The 25,477-nt window shown below is 44.5% G+C and overlaps 1 protein-coding gene across 2 annotated transcripts in view; it reads left to right on the forward strand.

Moving 5' to 3' along the window:
- Window positions 1-25,477, forward strand: part of GTF2I (general transcription factor IIi) — a 1,115,084-nt gene that overhangs the window by 409,057 nt on the left and 680,550 nt on the right. For both annotated transcript variants that reach the window (XM_069226909.1, XM_069226910.1), the window contains one exon: window positions 9,080-9,220. In XM_069226909.1, the coding sequence (XP_069083010.1) occupies window positions 9,080-9,220 (141 nt within the window). The remainder of the gene's footprint in view (window positions 1-9,079; window positions 9,221-25,477) is intronic.

Raw genomic sequence — 25,477 nt, forward strand, 5'->3', positions numbered from 1 at the left:
AGGTTGGGGCGCCCACCTTCAAGATCTACAGATACGTGGCAACTGGACACAAAAGGACAAACAACTTCACATAAACCAACTGGAGTTGAGCAATAGATCTAGCACTGAAGGCTTTCTTACCAAAAATACGAAAGTCAAAAATTCGCATCAGAACGGACAATACCACAAGTATGTTTTACCTGAACAAACAGGGCGGCACAAAGTCCTTGGATCTTTCACATTGGGCTCAGAGCATTTGGGGATGGGCCATAGAGTACCAAATTTCTCTGAAAGCAGAACACCTGCCAGGACAAGCCAACCTCCCAGCGGACTCTTTGAGCAGGACAATCATCACGAGTGGGAACTGAACCAACAGGTTCTAAATCATCTTTTCCAGAAGTGGAGCAAGCCGAATTTCAATCTTTTTGCCACATACGAGAAAAAGAAATGCCCATATTACGCAAGCTGGCATCCCCAAAATGTGTAGTGGGGAAATGCTTTTTTGATGAGATGGTCAGGAATCGTTGCTTAGCTTTTCCCCCGATTCCCCGGATCCCCAGAGTGATTAGCTAAATGAAAGCAGAGGGATGCCGTCTCCTCCTAGTGGCACCCAGGTAGTCCAGACCGATATGGTTCACAGAACTCCTTCTGTATTCGGAGCAACTACATGTTCTACTCACAGACATCAGCCCTACTGACCATGCACCAGGGCCAAGTCAGGGATCCGAATCCTTCATCTCTACACTTATCGGCCTGACACCTGAATTCAATGAATACTTCACCTTGAGCATTTCATCGGAATGTAGAGAAATATTAGCCAAAGTCAGAGCGAACACCACCAATAAGACCTATAATCTTAAATGGAAGCATTTCAGTTTGTGGTGTGTTACGGAAGGAATCCATCCTATGATGTCACCTCTGGAGCAAATACTTCCTTATTTGTTACATTTAGCAAAATTCTGACTTTCTTATTCCTTAATATGGGTGCATGTGGCAGCAATTTCAAGGTTCCGCTGCTCTCAGCAAACCTCCTAGCTATATTCTCCCAGGATTGTAAAACAATTTCTCAAGGGCCTTTTTAGAGTATTTCCACCAGTGCATAAACCTCTACCATTATGGCTATTAAACATAGTGTGAGAACAACTCATGAAGCCTGCTTTCGAGCCAATCCACATTAAAATTAATCTCTTGGAAGACATCGCTTTTACTAGCTCTCACATCAGCAAAAAGAGTGATTGACATACAAGTCTTTACTGTCAAGGAACCTTTTCTTCAGTTCACTCCAAACGGTGAACAAACCCTAAGTATATACCAAAAGTACCATCAAACTTCCATTTAAATGAGCCAGTGGTCTTAAGAATTTTTTTTCCTAACCCACAGATGGTTGCCAAGAGAGCGCTGCATTCGCTAGATGTAAGGAGATGTTTAAAGTTTTATCTTAAAAAAACACATAGCATTCCAAAATCGGACCAGCTATTCATAGCATATGGAGATACCAGAAAAGGCTCTGTGATATCTAAGCAGACCATTGCCAGGTGGATTGGATTAGCTATACAGTTTTGTCATGCCCAGGCAGGGAAGCCGCTGCACAGTAAGGTTAAAGCCTACTCTACCAGAGCGGTAGCCACATCAGCAGCTCTCTTCCCGGGAGTACCCCTGAAAACATTTGCAGGGCAGCAACATGGTCCAGCCGGCATACATTTACAAAGCACTACTGCCTGGATCAGATGAACAAAACGGATAAGCTGTTGGCAAGCAGTGCTGAGACATCTATTCCATTAAGGTGAGTCTCACTGGTTATCCCACCTTCCACTTGAAAGGTATGTGATCTATACTTGCCTAACGTTATCATTGTTATTATTGCTATTATTATTATTGCTATTATTATTATTATTATTCTCATTCTCAATATATATGTATATTGCTTTCTACTATTAACTGTATGTAGCATCATTCCTATTGTTATAGATGTTGTTGCTATAATAACCAACATTACTGCTTGCTACTCTAATTCAAGCATGTGAATCTGTGAAAGATCCAATACTGGAGAAGAAAATTGGTTACTTACCTGTAACTATAGTTCTCCAGTATTGATATCTTTCATAGTCACATGTGACCCACCCTCCTCCCCTCGGAGGCTCTCCTTCATTCTAAGACTATGTACTTCACACTCGTACTAGAAAATCTGAGGGAAACGCCCTCTGTTGGGAGTGTTCTAGAGGGTGCTGTCACCTGATTGGTTGTAGTTCACATTTGATTCTCTTTTTTTTTTTTTTTTTTTTTATTAAAACGTGGATAGGCTATAACAGTGCCTATATACGCCATTGAGGCCTAGTGTAGTACACTTACTACTGTGTATATTTAAGGTTACGGTGGGACTCCCACCCTGACAAAGGGGACGATTCAAGCATGTGAATCTATGAAAGATATCAATACTGGAGAACTATAGTTATAGGTAAGTAACCAATTTTCTTCTAGGACGATGATTGTGGGACTATTGTAGCCAATTGCTCGCAAATTTATGAGGTGACTGGGGGAGACCATTATGATGCTAGTGTGGTGGGGCTCTCTCTGTGAGATGTTGTTATCCTTTTTAAATTATGGGAAATCAGCTTGAAAACATGTCTACTTTCTGTGCCATTGCTCTAGTCTGACTTGCTTGGATCTCTATCCACTTACAAATAAGTGAAATCTTGTTTAGAGACTACTGCCATACTAAAGAGCTGTTAAGGAAGTAAAGGAACGTTATACCCACCTTGATGTGTGTTTAAAAGTTTGATAGGGTCTGAGAGAGATTTTTTTTCTACTGGTTCTGCATAAGCTGTTTGTTTTCATTCTGAGATGTTGTGATGAGCAGATGTTCTTAGATTATTCTCCTATCAACTTTGTGACATGTTCTTCTTGAGCCCTTGAGGGTTTGGACATTGCTACTCTGCAGAACTGTGAATGTGATGGGGTTTGAAAGTGGCTAGTCATTCAAATTAAGATGGTGAAAGTGTTACAATTGCAATGGAGGGGTTGAAGTTGTGTGAGGCACTGTATGTTCCAGGAGGTGATTTTATGAAAGGTCAGCTAATATTGATACTTGATCTGCATTGATGAATGTGTAGGCTAACAGTGAGACATAGCTAGGGTCTGAACGGTGTTGGTCAGGTGAGAAAGTACGCATGCCAGATGATTTTACTGTACCACATTCAGACACTCAGCTAATGGTATGTAGTTTTCCCTTTGTGTATGCTTTTTAGTGAATGTACCTTGCTTAATGCATAGACGTGTGTTAATTATATAGCATGACTGTAGATGATGGGTAGATATAAAAGGGTTATAATATGGTGAAACCCCCCGGTACTTCAAGTGAGCAAATTTGTTTTTCTCATTTACTTAAAACATTTTGAAAGGGGGTGACAGTCGAAGAACGTGTGCAGAGAAACTTAGCAAAGAGCTGGTACATGTTTGGATAGCACCTTTGAGCATATATCTATTTTCAGGAAGAGAGGGGTTGATCTTTCCTTTCCGTAGAGATAGTAGTCTTTGGTTATTATGGGCTGATGGAACCTCAGAAGAAGGTGGATTCCTCAGGAATTGTAAGTGCCCGGGACGAACGATAGGGCTAGCATGAAGAATACTAGAGGTCTCCTGGTGACGTGATGTAGGGACAACAACGGGGTTTTATGGTTGCTAAATACAGAACAATGTGGTGCAAGGGAGAGGAGGATGACTTCAGTTTGCAAACCATGGCAGAAGGGGTATCAGATATTTGGGGAATGTTACAGATGCCCCTGCCATGTGGCCTTATATATGTGTTCTAGTGGAATGAGTCTGCAATGCGGGGTTCATCTGCCACTGTACCAATAACTGACAGTGATTATAGCTCACAGAAAAATGAGTGCAAAAGGCATTGAAAGTCTGAGAGAGATGGAGAAAGCCAGGAAAAGTAAGACAGGCAGAGAAAATTGCAGAGAGGGGACAGACTGGGAGGGACAGAAAGAAAAGAAGTCCGAGGGCAAGAGATGGAAGGCAAAATATAGAAAGGAAGGAAAATAGTAAGTGAGAGAGATATATAGAATGAAAGAAATACAGAGAGAAAGGAGAAAGAGCGAATGAAGAGAAAGAAAGACGAGGAAATACCGAGAGACAGGTGGTGACAAACACAGTAAAGAGAGGGAGCGAGAAATAAACAGATAAACCGGAACAGTCTGAACTAAATCTGCCCTTCTCTATGTATCTACCTACTTACCTTTATCGCCCTGCCTCTCCCTCTATGCACGTCTTGTCTATTTATTTCCTTCTATAGATATGGGCCTTTTTTTATCAATCTCTGGTTAGCTTAGTGTACTTTGCTGCGTATATCTATTGTGGTCTGTAGAACTGTTTGTAAGGAAATACCTCTTTTTGTATGGTAACCCCCAAAGTTTTGCACAGATATTGCTAGTTCTTTAACTCTGAGTGTACTGAGGCTTCTAACCAGACCTTAGTGCCAGTTGCCTGGCCCTTAAAACAAATGGCATAGGCAAACTTTTAATTCCTTAGTATATGGCACCAGGAGGACCCAGGGCCTGTAAGTTAGCGTACCCTCAGGGATTGCAGCACTTGTTGTGCTACCCTGAAGGAGAGAAGTTAAAACAAGGCTCCCAGTCTGCCACTGCAAACTGGAAGGACAGTTTAAAACTGCAGACTCGACTTTGCCATTTTAAGGAATGCCAAAGCCCAAACTATTTTCATTTTGTGTAAGTCACCCCTACGGCAAACCTAGAGAGTACTAAGGCAGGGTGCAAAATATTTAAAAACCTGAAATTGTTGTTTTTGGTGCGAGAGAGATTGGTAGCTCCATTGGTAAGCACATTACACGCTGACATCTGATCTGTGCTAACTTCTGAATGGGTCTACAAAAGTTGGTACTTCAAGGTATCAAACAAATTGTTACCTTAAGCCTGACTTGATGGCCAAGTCGAAATTAATATAACTTGTTGCTACATGCAACTTGTAGAAAGTTGCAGCTCTTTTGCCAAATGTTTCCAGTGGCCATTCACTAAAGCTGGCCACAAAACTGCCTCCTGCCGGCCTGGGAAGATTTGTAAATGACTCCCAGGGCAGGTAACAACAGAGGTCTGCAGTTGGAGGAGGTGTTTCCTCCCCCTGGAAGGAATCCACACTGCGTGTTAACCCAAAAGGCAAGCTTCAAAGGGGAAGCCGCCTTTGAATGAGAAATAGTAACCACATCTGAGAGGAGCTGCTCTTTCTGTCAGGTACACAAGTTGGTGTCAGGGGACAGAGAGGTGGGGGGGCCAGACCAGTTTTCCCAAGGGCGCTTAGCCCACAGGTAGCGTCATCTCTGAGGTGGGCTACCACACTCTTGGTATGAGAAGGGTTCTGCCATCTTGAGAGTTGGCAAAATAGAGCACTCTGGGACAACTATAAGCCTTACTTCACAGGAAGTTGTCATGAGGCAGGGGGGGGAAACTACCTAGTTGCCCATTAACTACTGACCACATCCTCTCCTGAGGGCACTTCCTGCACATAAAAAAAGGAAACCCTGGCACCCATAACTTGGATCTCGCTTGACTGGAAAAACAGGTCACAAGAAGCACTGCCTTGATGACCCTGAAACCAGCTGAGAAGAGGCTGCACCGAAGTTGGAGTGCACCTGCTTCTCCTTAGACTAACAAAGGAAAGAACTGTGCCTGCTGTGTCCTGTTCATGGAGAAGTCGTTCCCTGAGCCCAGCTTGAAGCAGAGACTTCCAGTAAGTCGCCTGACTTCCTGTTCCCGGCCCAGGACTGCAGAGAAGCACACTGGGGAGAAGTGGTAGCCCATATAATTGGATTGCTGCTGTGCAGCTCAAGAGACTAGGGCCTGATGCTCAAAAGTTGCACCACAGCCTGCTGGAACCAGGAGAGTCGTCGGAGAGGAGCCTGATCACCCAGAAGGAGAGTTATCACCAAAAGAAGGAAACAGCTGTGATAAATGACTGATATACCAGTGTCTGCTGTACTTCTGAGGACACATAGAAGACTTGTTGGCACGTGGTTGGGATCACCTCACCAGGACTGTGGACATAGGAGTACCCCCAGGAAGACTGTCGACCGCACAGCATTATGCCACTTACTCTCTCTCCTGAAGCTGCTTGAAGTCTGAGCCTATCCTCTAACTTGTCCCTGCCCAGCCCTAGTGTCTGGGGAAATTCATGACACAGAGGCAGATAGAGTTCTGCAAGGCAATGCTCTGACTCTTCGACTCCTTACTGACTTCCTCTGGTGCACCTTCATACCCCAAGGAGCTGAGAGGCCCTCCGTCTGAGGTACAGCTGGCGGGTTTGCCCTCTGCATTTGGAACTTCTGAATCAACCACTGGGTCTTCTCCAGCTCCCGTTCCAACTTTGCTGCCATACTTCAAGCCTGTTTCTGTAGCTTCAATGCCCATGCTAACTCCATCAGTGCTGGAGGACGAAGTTCCCATTGTGGTCTCTGACTCAGTCAGGGCCATTACGACCTTGACCAAGGCGCTGCTCGCTTCCATCAAGGTGCTGCTTCTCCCCATTTGACCCTGCCACCCTCTCAATAATGGACACAAGTATTGTATCTGAACTGCTGGACATGATCATCTATCCTCCAATCGGGCTACCCATTCGGGAGGATGACCTGTCGCAGCAGCAGGGCCCGGGTGCTGCTACATAACCTGTGCACGCTCCCTCTTCATGCTTTGAGATTGAGTGGCAAGAGTTTAGTGTTTCAATCTCCTCCTGAGGTTGTTGGTGTTATCCTGGCAGCCAGAATTCCTCGACAAAATCTGTATATGTCTGCCCTTGGTACAAGTTTGTGGCTTACTGTTCAGACAAGTTCAAGCACATTGACCCACTTAGTGTCCAATTTATAATTGCACTCTTCGGCTGTTGTTGCTTAGTCTTTTTACTGGCCATTACATCGGCCCCGGGGGGGTGGAGGGTGCGGGGGGGGGGGGGTCGAGCTTCAAATCCTATCTGTATGCTATTTTCTGCCAGGGCAAGATAGTTCTTGAAACGCATGTCTCCTTTCTCCCCTCTTGCTCCCCCTCCAAAGAGAAGGAGAGACTCCATTGTTTGGCTCCATAGAGGACCCCTAGTTTTATATTGATCAGCCCAATGAGTTCTGGCCGGATGATCGATAAACTTTCTGTTGGACTTACCAGAACAAAGAGAGGAAGACTGTGCAGAAGAGAACCATCTCTTGATGTTTGGTACTTTGCAATCAAATCTGCTATGCATTGATGAAGAAACAGCCATTCAGGGGGTCGCTCCACCAAGGCTGCTACCACTTTGTTAGGATGCAGAATGCATGTCCTCAACATCTGTAAGGTGACGGAGGGCCATGCTCCATGCATTCACAAAGCACCGCTGCCTGGTGTAAGAAAATGCCTCTTTTTGTTTGGCCACCCCCAAAGTTTTGGGCTGATGCTGCAGGTTTTTCAACTCTGGGTCTGTGCCCTGACATTAAACTGTGTATGTGTGATTGGCTTATACCCTTTTGGCATAAGCTAACTTGTAAATCCCTAGTATATGAGACTGGCGTATCCTGGCCTGTAAGTTAGTCACCCCAAGGACTGTAGCACCAGTGAGCTGCCCTGGGTATTACAAAGCGTAAACCATGGCTCCCAGTCTGCCACGGCAGACTGGAAAAGCAGTTGTGAAGTACTCTTGCAACTTTGCCAATCAAAACTGTGGCAAATCACAGTTTTACCTTTTATTATATGTACATCACCCCTAAGGCAGGGTGCTGTATATTAAACAATGGAACGCCTGTTCCTACAGTAAAATCCCACAGTTGTCGTTTTTACGGTGGAAATGGCTAATAGCCCCATTGGTGAGTTCAGAGTTACAAGCTGACACCTCAGCTTTGCAAAGTTCTGACTGGGACTGTTAAAGTTGATACTGAGTGTAAGGTATCAAATGACTCATTGGGTTAGGTCTGACTTGATGCCTTTGTCAGAATTAATGCAACTTAAGCTCACATACCACTTCTGTCTGGGCAGCCAGGTCCGCAGAGAAGGTCATTTCAGCCTCTTGATTCTACAGGACTTGGTTTGAGCCGATTCACTGACCCACCTCCTAATAGGTACTGTTTTTTTACCTGTTAAAAAGCTAACAAATCTATGGTTAGAAGTCTGTATTGGAAGAAAGCTACTTACCTGCTGTAACGTTCATTCTGGTAGAGATTCTATCAAACTGCAGATTACTTACTGACCCTCCAGTCCTCCCCATTTCATCAGCTATTTCTATAAATAAGATTCCAAGTTTAGGAATCTGCCAACTAGTTAAATCCAGTTTGTTGTTGAGGGGCCTGCATCTGGGGTCACAAACATCCTTGAAATTAACTGATATCAGCGTGCAGAAGTGAATCTAATGTAGGCCCCACAAGTCATTTCTGGTGCTGAACATTGTTCATGCCGAGCGATACCATGCCACTTAGGAATGCGCTCAGGAACTGCTTCCCCCGCAGCTGGACGGACACCAGCACATCCTGGGCATAATCTTTCTGGAAGGAATCTTTTTCCCTCATGAACAAACGCTACCTGGTTGCAGTAGGGGAGTTCAGATATTCACTGATGTGATGTTTATGACCCTCCACGAACAATTCTGTAATGTAGAGCCAGCGCTACAGACTAGAAACATTATCTACTGCAGCATTAGTGTCCATTATAGCTTCTAATGTGACCCACCCCTTTTACCAATGAGGTGTTTTATTCTGCACCCACTAGTGGATGAAACTCTAAAGTTGGATGCTGGTGTCAGAATCAAAGAATGACGACTTAAAAATTACTGCCAAACAATACAGTGGATACATTTGGACAGTAAATTAGTTATTAATTTTGCTGCCATGTCATTTGTGCTAGATATTCCCAGGTTGTAAAGAGGGAAAATATGGCACCCACATTGTATTTCCAGTCACATGAAAAATGCTTGGCGAATGTACCAAACTGTATTATCGTATGTAAAATAGCAATTAAGTTGCTTAAGCTTGCATAATTATTAATTCATAATCAAGCATTGATATTGAACCATAGAACGGCAGTTGAAGGTAAACGTGCTGTAATAACATTTGCTTATCTGAATAATCTGTCTTTCCAAGATGAAGAATATGTCCCTCCCAGCAAGAGATCAAAAACTGCTGTAACCACCACCACCCCCCCAAAACCTGTAATCACTACTGTGACTGTTACTGAAACTCCATGTGAAACTTCAAGACGAAAAGCCAAAGAATTCAATTTTGGTAAGTAAAAAAGTATGTGCTTAATGCACCGTATTTTCTTGAATTGCTTCTTAGTGCTAGAGATAATTATTTGTATGTTATGTTTTAAAAAGAAAACATTTTATTCTTAGTTATGGTAATGGCTTAATGAAATAAACTGTCCTCAGAGAAAAGAATAAGGAATGTGAGTGCATTCTAAGGCATGATCCCAAGTCTCCACAACCATTTGTCTTGGCTGCTACTTCAGCTACTTTCTGCTGCTGAAGAATAATGAAGGCCTCCACCCTGTTCTAGACCTTTGTCCTCTCAGCACATTCTTGAGAAAAGACAGTTTCAGGATGTTCACCCTTGCCCAGGTGTAGTCTACCCTGGGCTCTGGTGACTTGGTAGTATTAGACCTACAAGGATGCTTATTTGCATATCCCCGTCTTGCAGTCCTACAGATGTTACTTGTGTTTCACGGTGGGTCATGACATATCCTGTTTGCTTTGCTCTCCTTTGGCCTCACTATTGCCTCTCAGTTGTTCACCAGAGGCTGCGGTGGCTGTTCATCTTCGGAAGTCGTGGTGTAAGGTCATCCCATACATTTTTGTCAAGATCTCGAGTTCCTGAGTGTTGCCATTAAGGGACATAGTCAGGCCTTCTGCAATAGGGTATCTACCCACATCAAGGACTTAAAGGCTTTCTTCCTAGTTTCATATGTGATACGTTTGCCTTATGTGACAGTGATATTTGTGTGGGAGAATGCAAATGTAGGCAGCCCACTCACTTCTTTCATTCCCATGGACCCCACGCACGAGTGCTGGGGGCTATTTGTGCTAAAATCATTTTTGTAAGTCGGTCCTATGTGCATTCCCTTTAAAATGCTGCATTCACTGATCTCCAGTAATAAGGGGTGGGAAGGTGGACCGAATTGTGAACAAGGTCTATTCTTTTCCAGGGGATCCTCATCAATAGTCATAAGCACTGAATAGTCCCTGCGGGGACCCAACAGACCTCATAATAAATATATATGTATATATATATATATGTTCGGTGGCATGTGTAGATGCAGATACACATGCTATGCATAGTCCCGCCATCTAGTGTTGGGCTCAGAGTGTTACAAGTTGTTTTTGTTTGAAGAAGTCTTTTTTTTCGAGTCACGTGATCGAATAACTCCTCCCTTCGGTGATAGTGTGCATGGGCATTGACTCCTTTGTTCCGCTGTCGGGTTTAGACGTGTTTCCTCTCACTCTGAGAATTTCGATTCGGAAACTGTATAATATCTCTATTTCACCGTCGGTATTGTTTTCGATCATTGTGTTTCCATCTATAATCGAGCCGATAGTACAGTCGGGAACCATAAAACGCCCTTTTGGGCGCGCTCGCCCAACTTGCGCCTGTTCAGACCTACCACGCTGAAGCCTGATGGATCAGACTCCATTCCGATTCTGTCCTCGATGCCACGCAAAATTCCCGTATACAGATCAACACGTGGAATGTAATCGCTGTCTCTCTCCCAAGCATCGAGAAGAAGACTGTGAAGCTTGTCAGTCGTTCCGGTCGAAAAAGATACTGCGTGACCGGAGAGGGAGGAGACTTGAAATGGTGTTGAAACACAGAGTACACCGATACTGTAGAAGAACAGGCACAGACGGCGGTTTCGATGCAGGTTACCGACTCTGAAGCAGACTCGGATGAAGACAGCCAACCAATCACTGCAGCTTAGCATATGAGTACAGTTGCCCTTACGCCCACTTCCAAGAGACCTATTAAGGTCTTGGTTGCACTACTGCCAGAGAGCCTTGGTTCCACCCGAAAGAAAATCGTCGGCGACCAACCTTCGGGTTCAGTGCCGAAAAAGGCCACACCCATTTTGATGCCGGAGTTGAGTAAATCTCTTAAAAGCTCCACATCCGAGCCGACGTCCACACTCTTTGGAGTCGAAAGTTTGACATCCAGCTTCGGAGTGGAAACCTGCTGTGTCTTCGGGACCAAAAACGTTGTCCACTTTGGAGCCGAAAAAATAATTTTATACAGAGGAACAAGGACTTTCGAGCTAATTAAAGCACAGCTCAAAGACATTCCATGATCAAGCCTCTAAGTTGCCTACAACATCAGAATATGTTTCTTAAGAATCAGATATTCAGCCTATACTTGAAATCATGGGCGCCAAACAAACAAGGATACATATGCAAAAAGAGACTGGGAGGATCATTGCTTCACCTCCTCCACAAACCAAAAGAAAGTTGACGTTTCAAGAAAATCTTGATACTGCTCCACCACCAGCAAAAATCTTTAAAAGGAAGGAGAAACCATTGCCTTTACAAATTCTCCACCCCTTTCGCCACAACTTTCTTTCTCACCACCACCTGCTATCCCACCACCATTGCCTTCACCAACACACACTCATACATATTCGCATGGTGATACAGTTGATCCCTGGAATTTGTATGATCCTGATCCCATACCACTAAAAGACCCAGACCTCTATCATTCCACACCTTCGCTACCAGAGGATAGCACAGCATATACACAGGTCATTTCAAGAGCAGCTGCGTACCATGGGGTACAAATGCATGCAGAGCCTTTGGAGAAGGATTTTCTTTTCAATACATTGTCCTCCACCCACTCACAATACCAGTGCTTGCCAATGTTGCCTGGCGTGCTCAGACATGCACACGACATATTTAAAGAACCTGTTAAGGCTAGAATTGTAACACCACGAATAGACAAAAAAATACAAACCTGCACCAACAGACCCTGCTTACATCACCCAACAGGTCCCACCAGACTGTTGTCGCCAGTGCTGCTAGGAAAAGGGCCAATAGCCAATCTTCAGGGGATACCCTTCCCCCTGACAAAGAAAGCAGGAAGTTTGATGCCTCTGGTAAGAGGGTAGCTACACAGGCAGCTAACCAGTGGTGCCTTGCCAGTTCACAAGCCCTTCTAGCGAGATATGACAGGGCACACTGGTACGAAATGCAGGCATTCTTACAACATCTGCCAAAAGAACATCAAAAAAGGGCTCAACAAATTGTTGAAGGCCAGGCCATTAGGAATAACCAAATAAGATCTACTCTTGATGCTGCCGATGCAGCAGCTAGAAGCATAAATACTGCCATAACTATACGTAGGCATGCATGGTTAAGATCTTCTGGTTTCAGACCAGAAATCCAACAAGCAGTGCTCAATATGCCATTTGATTTAAAACACCTATTTGGTCCTGAGGTTGACACAACAATTGAAAAGCTCAGGAAAGACTGACACTGCAAAGGCTATGGGAGCTCTATACACTACACCTTATAGAGGTTCCTTTCGTAAACAACAATTTAGAGGAGGTTTCAAGCCCCAATATGCAGACGCTTCCACCTCACAACCTAAACAAGGTCAACAGCAGTACCAAAGAGGAACATTTAAAGGCTCTTGTAGAGGTCAACACTTCAGAGCCAGAGTCAAATTTCAGGCCTCAGAGTGTCACCACTCCATCAAAAAAGTGACTTCCACAGTATACCACAACCCCACACATCTCCTGTGGGGGGCAGACTGCAGCAATTCCACTCCCAATGGCAAAATATCACCACAGGCCAACGGATACTTTCAATTATCCGCAATGGTTACTGCCTAGAACACATTCTACTCCTCCAAACATTCCCCCTCGTTATCGCAGGTTGTCCTCGGAGGTACAATCACTACTACTAAAAGAAGCAATAGAATTGTTTCCAAAATCTCAACACGGTACCTGGGTATATTCACTATACTTCCTCATTCCCAAAAAGGATGGCACTCTCAGACCCATTCTAGATCTCAGACCACTAAGTCTATATATCCTGTCGGAACACTTTCACATGGTTACTCTGCAGGACGCCATTCCACTACAGCAAAAACAGGATTACATGACTGCATTGGATCTCAAAGATCCATATTTTCATATCCCCATACACCAGCTCATCGAAAATACCCACGGTTTGTAATAGGAAACCACTACCAATTCAAAGTTCTTCCGTTCGGCATAACAACAGCTCCAATGGTTTTCACAAAATGTCTAGCAGCAGTAGCAGCTTACCTAAGAAGACAACACATACATGTCTTTCCTTATCTAGACTGGCTAATAAAATCAAGCAATATTATAGAATGTCAGCAACACAGTCAATACACAATAGAAAACCTGCACACAGGGTTCACAATCAATTACCAAAAATATCAACCAGCATGGGTTCAACCTTACCTAGGTGCTATTCTCAATACCCAGAAAGCCTTAGCCCATCCAAATACACAGAGGATACAAGCTTTTCAAAATCTCATATCGCAGATACAGCCAAATCAACATTACACTGTGAGGTTTATCATGAAACTAGTGGGAGTGATGGCATCCTGCATAACAATACTACTGCATGCAAGATTATACGTAAGAACACTACAACAGTGCCTCTCACAGCAATGGTCTCATGCACAGGGTCAATTGCAGGATCTAGTGTTAGACCGCCAAACACACAAACCTCTTCAATGGTGGAATCGCAACAATTTAATAAAGGGGTGGTCATTTCAGGACCCTGTTCCTCAGACTACAATAACAACAGATGCATCAATGCTAGGTTGGAGAGCTCACCTCAACAGCCTTACCATACAAGAGGAATGGAATTCTATACAGTTAACTTATCACATAAACCATTTAGGATTGTTAGCTGTTTTCCTTGCCTTAAAAGCTTTTAAACCCCTTCTCAAGCACAAAACTGTCTTGATAAAAACAGACAATATGACAACAATGTATTATCTGAAGAAACAAGGAGGAACACTCATCTCAACTGTCCCTTCTAGCCCAAACAATTTGGAAAGGGGCAGTTCACAATAACATTCACTTGCTAGCACAATACATCCCAGGGATACACAATGAGCAAACGGACCTGCTAAGCAGGACACAGCAACAGATACACGAATGGGATCTTCACTCTCAGGTACTTCAACAGTACTTTCAAATGTGGGGAACACCAGAAATAGACCTATTCACAACAAGCAAACGCAAAAATGCCAAAACTTTGCATGCAGGCACCCACACCCTCTACCCAAGGGCAATGCTCTATGGATTAACTGGTCAGGGATATTTGCTTTCCCCCCCTCCCCCCTCTAATTCCATTTCTGGTCAACAAACTGTGTTACACCTCTCTCACCATGTTACTCTTAGCCCCCACATGGGCACGGCAACATTGGTAGACAATACTCCTAGATCTGTCAGGTAGTACCTCATTTCAAACTTCCAAACAGACCGGATTTGTTAACACAAAACAAAGGTCAAATCAGGCATCCCAATCCCAGTGTTCTCAATTTAGCGATTTGGCTCCTGAAGTCATATTATTTGGATACTTACAACTTCCATTAGAATGTATGGAAGTTCTAAAACAAGCATGCAAACTTATAACTAGGCAGTGCTATGCTAACAAGTGGAAACGTTTTGTTTACTACTGTCAACCTAAAAATATAGACCCACTTAAAGCATCAATACAAGATATTGTATGCTACCAGCTTCATTTACAAACAGCAAATTTAGCTTTCTCCTCTATTAAAATTAATCTCACTGCCATATCAGCATACTTACAAACTATACAACATACCTCTCTCTTTAGAGTTCCTGTTATCAAAGCCTTTATGGAAGGACTTAAACGTATTATTCCACCAAGAACCCCACCAGTCCCTGCTTGGAAACTAAATATTGTACTCCCAAGTCTAATGGGACCACCATTTGAGCCCATGCATTTAAGTTATATTCAATTTCTGACTTGGAATTTTGCTTTCTTAGTAGCAATTACTTCATGAAGAAGAGTTAGTGAAATACAATCATTCACTCTGGAGGAACCTTTTTTCCAAGTACACAAACATAAAGTAGTACTTAAGACTAATCCAACATTTTAGCCAAAAGTAGCTTCTCCTTTTCACATTAACCAAACAGTGGAATTACCAGTCTTCTTCCCACAGCCAGACTCAACTGCTGAAAGAGCTCTTCATACTGTTGACCTTAAAAGAGGTCTAATGTACTATGTTGATAAAACAAAAGAGTTTAGGAAAACTAAACAGCCTTTCGATGTTTTTCAGCAACCACATAAAGGAAATCCTAGCTCTAAACAAGTATTAGCTAGATGGATTGTTAAATGCATCCAAACATGTTACATTTGAGCAAAAATACACCTTTTAATAACACCAAAGGCACATTCCACTAGAACAAAATGTGCTTCCATGGCTTTTTTAGGTAGCATACCAATGACAGACATATGTAAAGCTGCCACATGGTCCACTCCACATATTTACTAAACATTACTGTGTGGATGTGTTTTCAAAACAGGCCAATGTTGGTCAAGCTGTACTTAAAATATTATTTCAAACTACTTCAACTCCTACAGGCCAGCCACCGCTGTTTTGGGAGAAGGACTACTTTTTAGTCTATGCATAGCATGTGTATCTGCAGCTACACATGCCACCAAACGGAAAATATCACTTACTCAGTGTACATCTGTTCGTGGTGTCCCAAAGGCTCTCATTATTTTAATGAGATTACTGGATTTTGAGCGGCAGTCGCCCACGGTGTGGGAGACTGAGTCTGACCCACTGCAGGTGACACCTGTCGCTCCAATCTGGGGTTTGCTCCGGCCAACTAGCAGTGCCTCATCTCCACCCAAGGGCAGGGATGACTGCGAAACCGAGCACATGACATAATTGGTTTCTCAGGGAAGGCGTGGTCACTCAGGTTTCATCCATTTCTCTGTTACCTTAGTCTCATATATAAAATGACAAACAGAGGCAGTATATGTTTCAATAATGATTTTAATAAAACAACTGCATCTTAGATCGCAAATATGAGCTGCAATAACTAGGATGACACAGCATGACATTATTAAAATTGTGACAAGGAGAGTGAAGCATAGAAATAACACTATCATATTGTCACTACGGTTGATAGACTAACCCCTACCTAGGCTAGGATAGAGCACAGCATGTTAAGCCCTAATTTTGCCCTTTAGGTTCACCTGGGAAGACATCATCCTCCATACCTGAGCAAAGGCCTGCCGTCTGCGTTAGTATCTGTAGCTAAGCATTCGGCAATCAGCATACAGTTGTGGTTCTCTGGCTGGAATCTCCCTCTAAAGTGTAAGGGACAAGGAAGTGTTTTTATAACAACACAGCTGATGTTGTGAGAAAATGTCCCTACGTAAGGATGTGTGTTTTCTAAGAATGTTGGAGACTAAACTTCTACCACGTTCACTGGCAATGTACTGTGCTGTAGCCTTGAAAGAAGCACAGAGTGAGCAAGAATGCCTTGTTTGAGAACAGAGTGCTGGCCTAGGCAAAAACAGTTAAACTGAAAATAAACCAAGACCATGAAAGTGGCTATTGTAACAATAAAATAAAGCTTAATAAAATATATCTAGGTTAGAGTGCACAGCGGCTACACAATAATGGCATGTAGTGCTGCAGATTCACATGCACCCTCCCACTTCCCCGGATGTGTGTGTGCATATATATATATATATGTATATATATATATATATGTGTGTATGTATATGTTCGGTGGCATGTGTAGCTGCAGATACACATGCTGTGCATAGTCCGCCGTCTGGTGTTGGGTCGGAGTGTTACAAGTTGTTTTTCTTCGAAGAAGTCTTTTCGAGTCACGAGACCGAGGGACTCCTCCTACTTTGGTTCCATTGCGCATGGGCGTCGACTCCATGTTAGATTGTTTTTTTTCCGCCATCGGGTTCGGACGTGTTCCTTTTCGCTCCGTGTTTCGGGTCGGAAAGTTAGTCAGAATCAACGGAAAATGTGTCGGTATTGTTTCGTTCGGTATCGGGTTAGATTAGAATCGACACCGAATCTTGAAGAGCTCCGGTAGCCCTTCGGGGTAATTTCGATCCCCCGTCGGGGCCTGGTCGGCTCGACCGCGTGCAACATCGAGACTGATGGAACGGATCCCGTTCCGATTCTGTCCTAAATGCCACAGTAAATATCCCTATACAGACCAACATTTGGTCTGTAACTTGTGCCTGTTACGCGAGCACAAAGAAGAAACGTGTGAGGCCTGTCGAGCGTTTCGGTCGAGAAAAACGCTCCGAGACCGAAGAGCCAGAAGGTTGCAGATGGCGTCCACACCGACAGGACAACAACGGTTCGAGGAAGAGGGAGAAGAAGAAACATTCTCCATCCACGAATCGGATTCCGAAGAATTCGACGTCGAAGAAACCGTGAGTAAGACGTCGAAACAAGCATCACACAGAAAAACAGACAAAGCCCAGGGGACGCCACTGCCGACAGGCCATGGCTCAACCCATAAAGTAGGTGACCGTCCATCGGCACCGAAAAAGGGCGAGCTGGTGCCGAGATCGTCCGACTCAGGTCGAGACACAGGCACGCAGCAATCTCGGGACCGAGAAACTGCCGCAGAAAAGGGTCGTCACCGAGACAGCGGCACCGAAGCTGCTCGGCACAGAGATAGCGGCACCGAAGATGGTCGACGCCAAGAAGGTACGACACCGAAAAAGAGGAAAATCTCTTCGGAGCCGAAAACAACAAAAGACACGGTTTCGGTGCCAAAACGCCCAGCAACCGAACCGAAAGCTAGTTCCTACTCAGAGGAACAATCACTGTCCTCCCAACTTCAAAAACACAGATTTGAGGAGGAATTACAAACAACAGCTGTAGATCACACGCAAAAGCGGATCTTTATACAAAGTGGTACAGGGAAGATCAGCACCCTTCCCCCAATCAGAAGAAAAAGGAAACTAGATTTCCAACAACAAGAAAAAACACCACAAGCAAAAGTGGTGAAGAAGGTAACTCCACCACCCTCTCCACCACCGGCAACTCATATATCACCGGCACAGACTCCGTCACAATCACCAGCTCATACCACCATGAGCCAAGATGACCAGGACGCATGGGATCTCTGACGCCCCAGTATCGGACAATAGCCCTGAGTCGTACCCCACTAAGCCCTCACCACCTGAGGACAGTACAGCGTATGCTCAGGTGGTAGCTAGGGCAGCAGAGTTTCATAACGTATCGCTACATTCAGAGCCTATCGAGGATGACTTCCTTTTTAAAACCCTGTCCTCCACCCATAGCAATTATCAAAGCCTTCCTATGCTCCCGGGAATGCTAAGGCACGCTAAACAAATCTTTAAGGAGCCAGTTAAAAGCAGAGCAATAACCCCAAGGGTGGAGAAGAAATACAAGGCACCACCCACAGACCCTGCTTTTATTACATCACAACTGACACCAGATTCAGTTGTCGTAGGAGCAGCTCGTAAAAGAGGCAACTCGCACACATCAGGCGACGCACCACCTCCAGACAAGGAGAGACGAAAGTTTGATGCAGCCGGGAAAAGGGTTGCAGTACAAGCTGCAAATCAGTGGCGCATCGCCAACTCGCAGGCACTCCTAGGGCGATATGACAGAGCCCATTGGGACGAGATGCAGCATCTCATCGAGCACCTCCCCAAAGAATTCCAAAAACGGGCAAAACAAGTGGTTGAAGAGGGACAAAACATATCCAACAACCAAATCCGTTCTTCTATGGATGCAGCAGATACAGCTGCAAGAACTATAAATACTGCTGTAACGATAAAGAGGCATGCATGGCTGCGCACATCCGGCTTCAAACCTGAGATACAAAAGGCAGTGCTCAATATGCTGTTCAATGAACAACAATTGTTTGGACCAGAAGTGGACACTGCAATTGAAAAATTAAAGAAAGACACTGACACAGCTAAAGCCATGGGCGCACTCTATTCCCCGCAGGGCAGAGGCACATTTGGCACATTTCGCAAAACTACTTTCAGAGGAGGGTTTCGAGGTCAAGCCACACAAGCCAGCACCTCACAAACAACACCGTCTACCTACCAAGGACAGTATCAAAGGGGAGGCTTTCGGGGCCAATACAGAGGGGGCCAATTCCCAAGAAACCGGGGAAAATTTCAAGGGCCCAAAACCCCTCAAAACAAGCAGTGACTCACAAGTCACTCAACCCCTTCACACAAAACCGTTGGGGTAAGACTAAGCCAGTTCTACAGATCTTGGGAGGAGATAACAACAGACACTTGGGTCTTAGCAATTATCCAACATGGTTATTGCATAGAATTTCTCCAACTCCCTCCAAACGTCCCACCGAAAACACACAAGATGTTCAAACAGCATATAAACCTTCTAGGACTAGAAGTTCAAGCATTACTGCAAAAAGACGCAATAGAATTAGTACCAAAAACACAAAAGAACACAGGAGTTTACTCACTGTACTTTCTAATACCGAAAAAGGACAAAAGTCTGAGACCAATATTGGATCTCAGAACACTAAACACCTACATCAAATCAGACCACTTTCACATGGTCACGTTACAAGACGTAATACCACTACTGAAACAGCAAGACTACATGACAACGTTAGATCTAAAAGACGCGTATTTCCATATACCAATACATCCCTCGCACAGGAAATACCTAAGGTTCGTATTCAAAGGAATACATTACCAATTCAAAGTGTTGCCATTCGGAATAACGACAGCACCAAGAGTCTTTACAAAATGTCTAGCAGTAGTAGCTGCACATATCAGGAGGCAGCAAATACACGTGTTCCCGTACCTAGACGATTGGTTAATCAAAACCAACTCGCTAACAAAGTGTTTACACCACACAGATTATGTTATACAAACCCTTTACAAACTGGGTTTCTCCATCAACTATGCAAAGTCACACCTTTTGCCGTGTCAAACACAGCAATACTTAGGAGCGGCAATCAACACAACAAAAGGGATAGCCACTCCAAGTCCACAAAGGGTTCAAAATTTTCACAAGGTGATACAAGCTATGTATCCAACACAAAAGATACACGCAAAGATGGTCTTAAAACTCCTAGGCATGATGTCCTCATGCATAGCCATTGTCCCAAACGCAAGATTGCACATGCGGCCCTTACAACAGTGCCTAGCATCACAATGGTCACATGCACTGGGTCACCTAATAGATCTGGTGTTGATAGACCGCCAAACATACATCTCGCTTCTATGGTGGAACAGTACAAATTTAAACAAAGGGCGGCCTTTCCAAGACCCAGTGCCACAATACGTGATAACAACAGATGCTTCCATGACAGGGTGGGGAGCACACCTCAATCAACACAGCATCCAAGGACAATGGGACGTTCATCAAAGAAAGTTTCATATAAATCACCTAGAATTGTTAGCAGTATTTCTAGCGTTGAAAGCATTCCAACCAATGATAACCCACAAATACATTCTTGTCAAAACAGACAACATGACGACAATGTATTATTTAAACAAACAGGGGGGAACACACTCGACACAGTTGTGTCTCCTCACACAAAAAATATGGCATTGGGCAATTCACAACCACATTCGCCTAATAGCACAGTTTATTCCAGGGATCCAGAACCAGCTAGCAGACAATCTCTCTCGGGATCACCAACAGGTCCACGAATGGGAAATTCACCCCCAAATCCTGAACACTTACTTCCAAATTTGGGGAACACCTCAAATAGATCTATTTGCAACAAAAGAAAACGCAAAATGCCAAAACTTCGCATCCAGGTACCCACACCGGCAATCTCAAGGCAATGCTCTATGGATGAATTGGTCAGGGATATTTGCGTACGCTTTTCCCCCTCTCCCTCTCCTTCCATATCTAGTAAACAGATTGAGTCAAAACAAACTCAAACTCATACTAATAGCACCAACATGGGCAAGACAACCTTGGTATACCACACTACTAGACCTGTCAGTAGTACCTCATGTCAAACTACCCAACAGGCCAGATCTGTTAACACAACACAAACAACAGATCAGGCATCCAAACCCAGCATCGCTGAATCTAGCAATTTGGCTCCTGAAATCCTAGAATTTGGACACTTGAACCTCACACAAGAATGTATGGAGGTCATAAAACAAGCTAGAAGGCCATCCACTAGACACTGCTATGCAAGTAAATGGAAAAGATTTGTTTGTTACTGCCATAATAATCAAGTCCAACCATTGCATGCATCTCCAAAAGATGTAGTAGGATATTTACTACATCTACAAAAATCAAATCTAGCTTTCTCTTCCATAAAAATACATCTCGCAGCAATATCTGCTTACCTGCAGATTACTCATTCAACTTCCCTATTTAGAATACCTGTCATTAAAGCGTTTATGGAGGGCCTAAAGAGAATAATACCACCAAGGACACCACCTGTTCCTTCATGGAACCTCAACATTGTCTTGACAAGGCTCATGGGTCCACCTTTCGAACCCATGCATTCTTGTGAAATGCAATACTTAACGTGGAAAGTTGCATTTCTCATTGCCATTACATCTCTAAGAAGAGTAAGTGAAATTCAGGCATTTACTATACAAGAACCATTTATTCAAATACACAAAAATAAGGTAGTTCTAAGAACCAACCCAAAATTCTTACCAAAGGTCATCTCACCGTTCCACTTAAATCAAACAGTAGAATTGCCAGTGTTCTTTCCACAGCCAGACTCAATAGCTGAAAGAGCACTACATACATTAGACATCAAAAGAGCACTAATGTACTACATTGACAGAACAAAACTAATTAGGAAAACAAAACAACTATTTATTGCATTTCAAAAACCTCATACAGGAAATCCAATATCCAAACAAGGTATAGCTAGATGGATAGTTAGATGCATCCAAACCTGCTATCTTAAAGCAAAGAGACAGCTGCCTATTACACCAAAGGCACACTCAACCAGAAAGAAAGGTGCTACCATGGCCTTTCTAGGAAATATTCCAATGAACAAAATATGTAAGGCAGCAACATGGTCTACGCCTCACACATTTACTAAGCACTACTGTGTAGACGTGTTATCTGCACAACAAGCCACAGTAGGTCAAGCTGTACTAAGAACTTTATTTCAAACTACTTCCACTCCTACAGGCTGAACCACCGCTTTTGGGGAGATAACTGCTTACTAGTCTATGCACAGCATGTGTATCTGCAGCTACACATGCCACCGAACGGAAAATGTCACTTACCCAGTGTACATCTGTTCGTGGCATTAGTCGCTGCAGATTCACATGCGCCCACCCGCCTCCCCGGGAGCCTGTAGCCGTTTGGAAGTAATCTTCAACATTTGTACATTTGTAAATATATTACTTTAACCTTCATTTTGTACATACTTATTCATTCCATTGCATGGGCACTATTACTAGCATACACAACTCCTACCTCACCCTCTGCGGGGAAAACAATCTAACATGGAGGCGACGCCCATGCGCAATGGAACCAAAGTAGGAGGAGTCCCTCGGTGTTGTGACTCGAAAAGACTTCTTTGAAGAAAAACAACTTGTAACACTCCGACCCAACACCAGACGGCGGACTATGCACAGCATGTGAATCTGCAGCGACTAATGCCACAAACAGATGTACACTGGGTAAGTGACATTTTCCATATGTGTGTATGTATATATATGTGTGTATGTATATATATGTATGTGTGTATGTGTATATATATGTATGTGTGTATGTGTATATATATGTATTTGTGTATGTATATATATGTATGTGTGTGTATGTATATATATGTGTGTGTGTATGTATATGTATGTGTGTGTGTATGTATATGTATGTATGTGTGTATGTGTGTGTAAGGAAATGCCTCCTTGGCATGGTTGCCCCCTGACTTTTTGCCTTTGCTGATGCTATGTTTACAATTGAAAGTGTGCTGAGGCCTGCTAACCAGGCCCCAGCACCAGTGTTCTTTCCCTAACCTGTACTTTTGTATCCACAATTGGCAGACCCTGGCATCCAGATAAGTCCCTTGTAACTGGTACTTCTAGTACCAAGGGCCCTGATGCCAAGGAAGGTCTCTAAGGGCTGCAGCATGTCTTATGCCACCCTGGAGACCTCTCACTCAGCACAGACACACTGCTTGCCAGCTTGTGTGTGCTAGTGAGAACAAAACGAGTAAGTCGACATGGCACTCCCCTCAGGGTGCCATGCCAGCCTCTCACTGCCTATGCAGTATAGGTAAGACACCCCTCTAGCAGGCCTTACAGCCCTAAGGCAGGGTGCACTATACCATGGGTGAGGGTACCAGTGCATGAGCATGGTACCCCTACAGTGTCTAAACAAAACCTTAGACATTGTAAGTGCAGGGTAGCCATAAGAGTATATGGTCTGGGAGTCTGTCAAACACGAACTCCACAGCACCATAATGGCTACACTGAAAACTGGGAAGTTTGGTATCAAACTTCTCAGCACAATAAATGCACACTGATGCCAGTGTACATTTTATTGTAAAATACACCACAGAGGGCACCTTAGAGGTGCCCCCTGAAACCTATCCGACTATCTGTGTAGGCTGACTGGTTCCAGCAGCCTGCCACACTAGAGACATGTTGCTGGCCCCATGGGGAGAGTGCCTTTGTCACTCTGAGGCCAGTAACAAAGCCTGCACTGGGTGGAGATGCTAACACCTCCCCCAGGCAGGAGCTGTAACACCTGGCGGTGAGCCTCAAAGGCTCACCCCTTTGTCACAGCCCAGCAGGGCACTCCAGCTTAGTGGAGTTGCCCGCCCCCTCCGGCCACGGCCCCCACTTTTGGCGGCAAGGCTGGAGGGAACAAAGAAAGCAACAAGGAGGAGTCACTGGCCAGTCAGGACAGCCCCTAAGGTGTCCTGAGCTGAGGTGACTCTGACTTTTAGAAATCCTCCATCTTGCAGATGGAGGATTCCCCCAATAGGGTTAGGATTGTGACCCCCTCCCCTTGGGAGGAGGCACAAAGAGGGTGTACCCACCCTCAGGGCTAGTAGCCATTGGCTACTAACCCCCCAGACCTAAACACGCCCTTAAATTTAGTATTTAAGGGCTACCCTGAACCCTAGAAAATGAGATTCCTGCAACTACAAGAAGAAGGACTGCCTAGCTGAAAACCCCTGCAGAGGAAGACCAGAAGACGACAACTGCCTTGGCTCCAGAAACTCACCGGCCTGTCTCCTGCCTTCCAAAGATCCGGCTCCAGCGACGCCTTCCAAAGGGACCAGCGACCTCGACATCCTCTGAGGACTGCCCCTGCTTCGAAAAGACCAGAAACTCCCGAGGACAGCGGACCTGCTCCAAGAAAAGCTGCAACTTTGTTTCCAGCAGCTTTAAAGAACCCTGCAAGCTCCCCGCAAGAAGCGTGAGACTTGCAACACTGCACCCGGCGACCCCGACTCGGCTGGTGGCGATCCAACACCTCAGGAGGGACCCCAGGACTACTCTAAGACTGTGAGTACAAAAACCTGTCCCCCCTGAGCCCCCACAGCGCCGCCTGCAGAGGGAATCCCGAGGCTTCCCCTGACCGCGACTCTTTGAATCCTAAGTCCCGACACCTGGGAGAGACCCTGCACCCGCAGCCCCCAGGACCAGAAGGACCGGACTTTCACTGGAGGAGTGACCCCCAGGAGTCCCTCTCCCTTGACCAAGTGGAGGTTTCCCCGAGGAACCCCCCCCTTGCCTGCCTGCAGCGCTGAAGAGATCCCTAGATCTCCCATTGACTTCCATTACAAACCCGACGCTTGTTTCTACACTGCACCCGGCCGCCCCCGCGCTGCTGAGGGTGAAATTTCTGTGTGGACTTGTGTCCCCCCCGGTGCCCTACAAAACCCCCCTGGTCTGCCCTCCGAAGACGCGGGTACTTACCTGCAAGCAGACCGGAACCGGGGCACCCCCTTCTCTCCATTCTAGCCTATGTGTTTTGGGCACCACTTTGAACTCTGCACCTGACCGGCCCTGAGCTGCTGGTGTGGTGACTTTGGGGTTGCTCTGAACCCCCAACGGTGGGCTACCTTGGACCAAGAACTGAACCCTGTAAGTGTCTTACTTACCGGGTTAACCTAACAAATACTTACCTCCCCTAGGAACTGTGAAAATTGCACTAAGTGTCCACTTTTAAAACAGCTATTTGTCAATAACTTGAAAAGTATACATGCAATTTTGATGATTTGAAGTTCCTAAAGTACTTACCTGCAATACCTTTCGAATGAGATATTACATGTAGAATTTGAACCTGTGGTTCTTAAAATAAACTAAGAAAAGATATTTTTCTATATAAAAACCTATTGGCTGGATTTGTCTCTGAGTGTGTGTACCTCATTTATTGTCTAGGTGTATGTACAACAAATGCTTAACACTACTCCTTGGATAAGCCTACTGCTCGACCACACTACCACAAAATAGAGCATTAGTATTATCTCTTTTTACCACTATTTTACCTCTAAGGGGAACCCTTGGACTCTGTGCATGCTATTCC

The sequence above is a fragment of the Pleurodeles waltl genome, chromosome 3_2 (genome assembly GCF_031143425.1).
Source record: "Pleurodeles waltl isolate 20211129_DDA chromosome 3_2, aPleWal1.hap1.20221129, whole genome shotgun sequence".
NCBI classification, from domain to species: Eukaryota; Metazoa; Chordata; class Amphibia; order Caudata; family Salamandridae; genus Pleurodeles; species Pleurodeles waltl.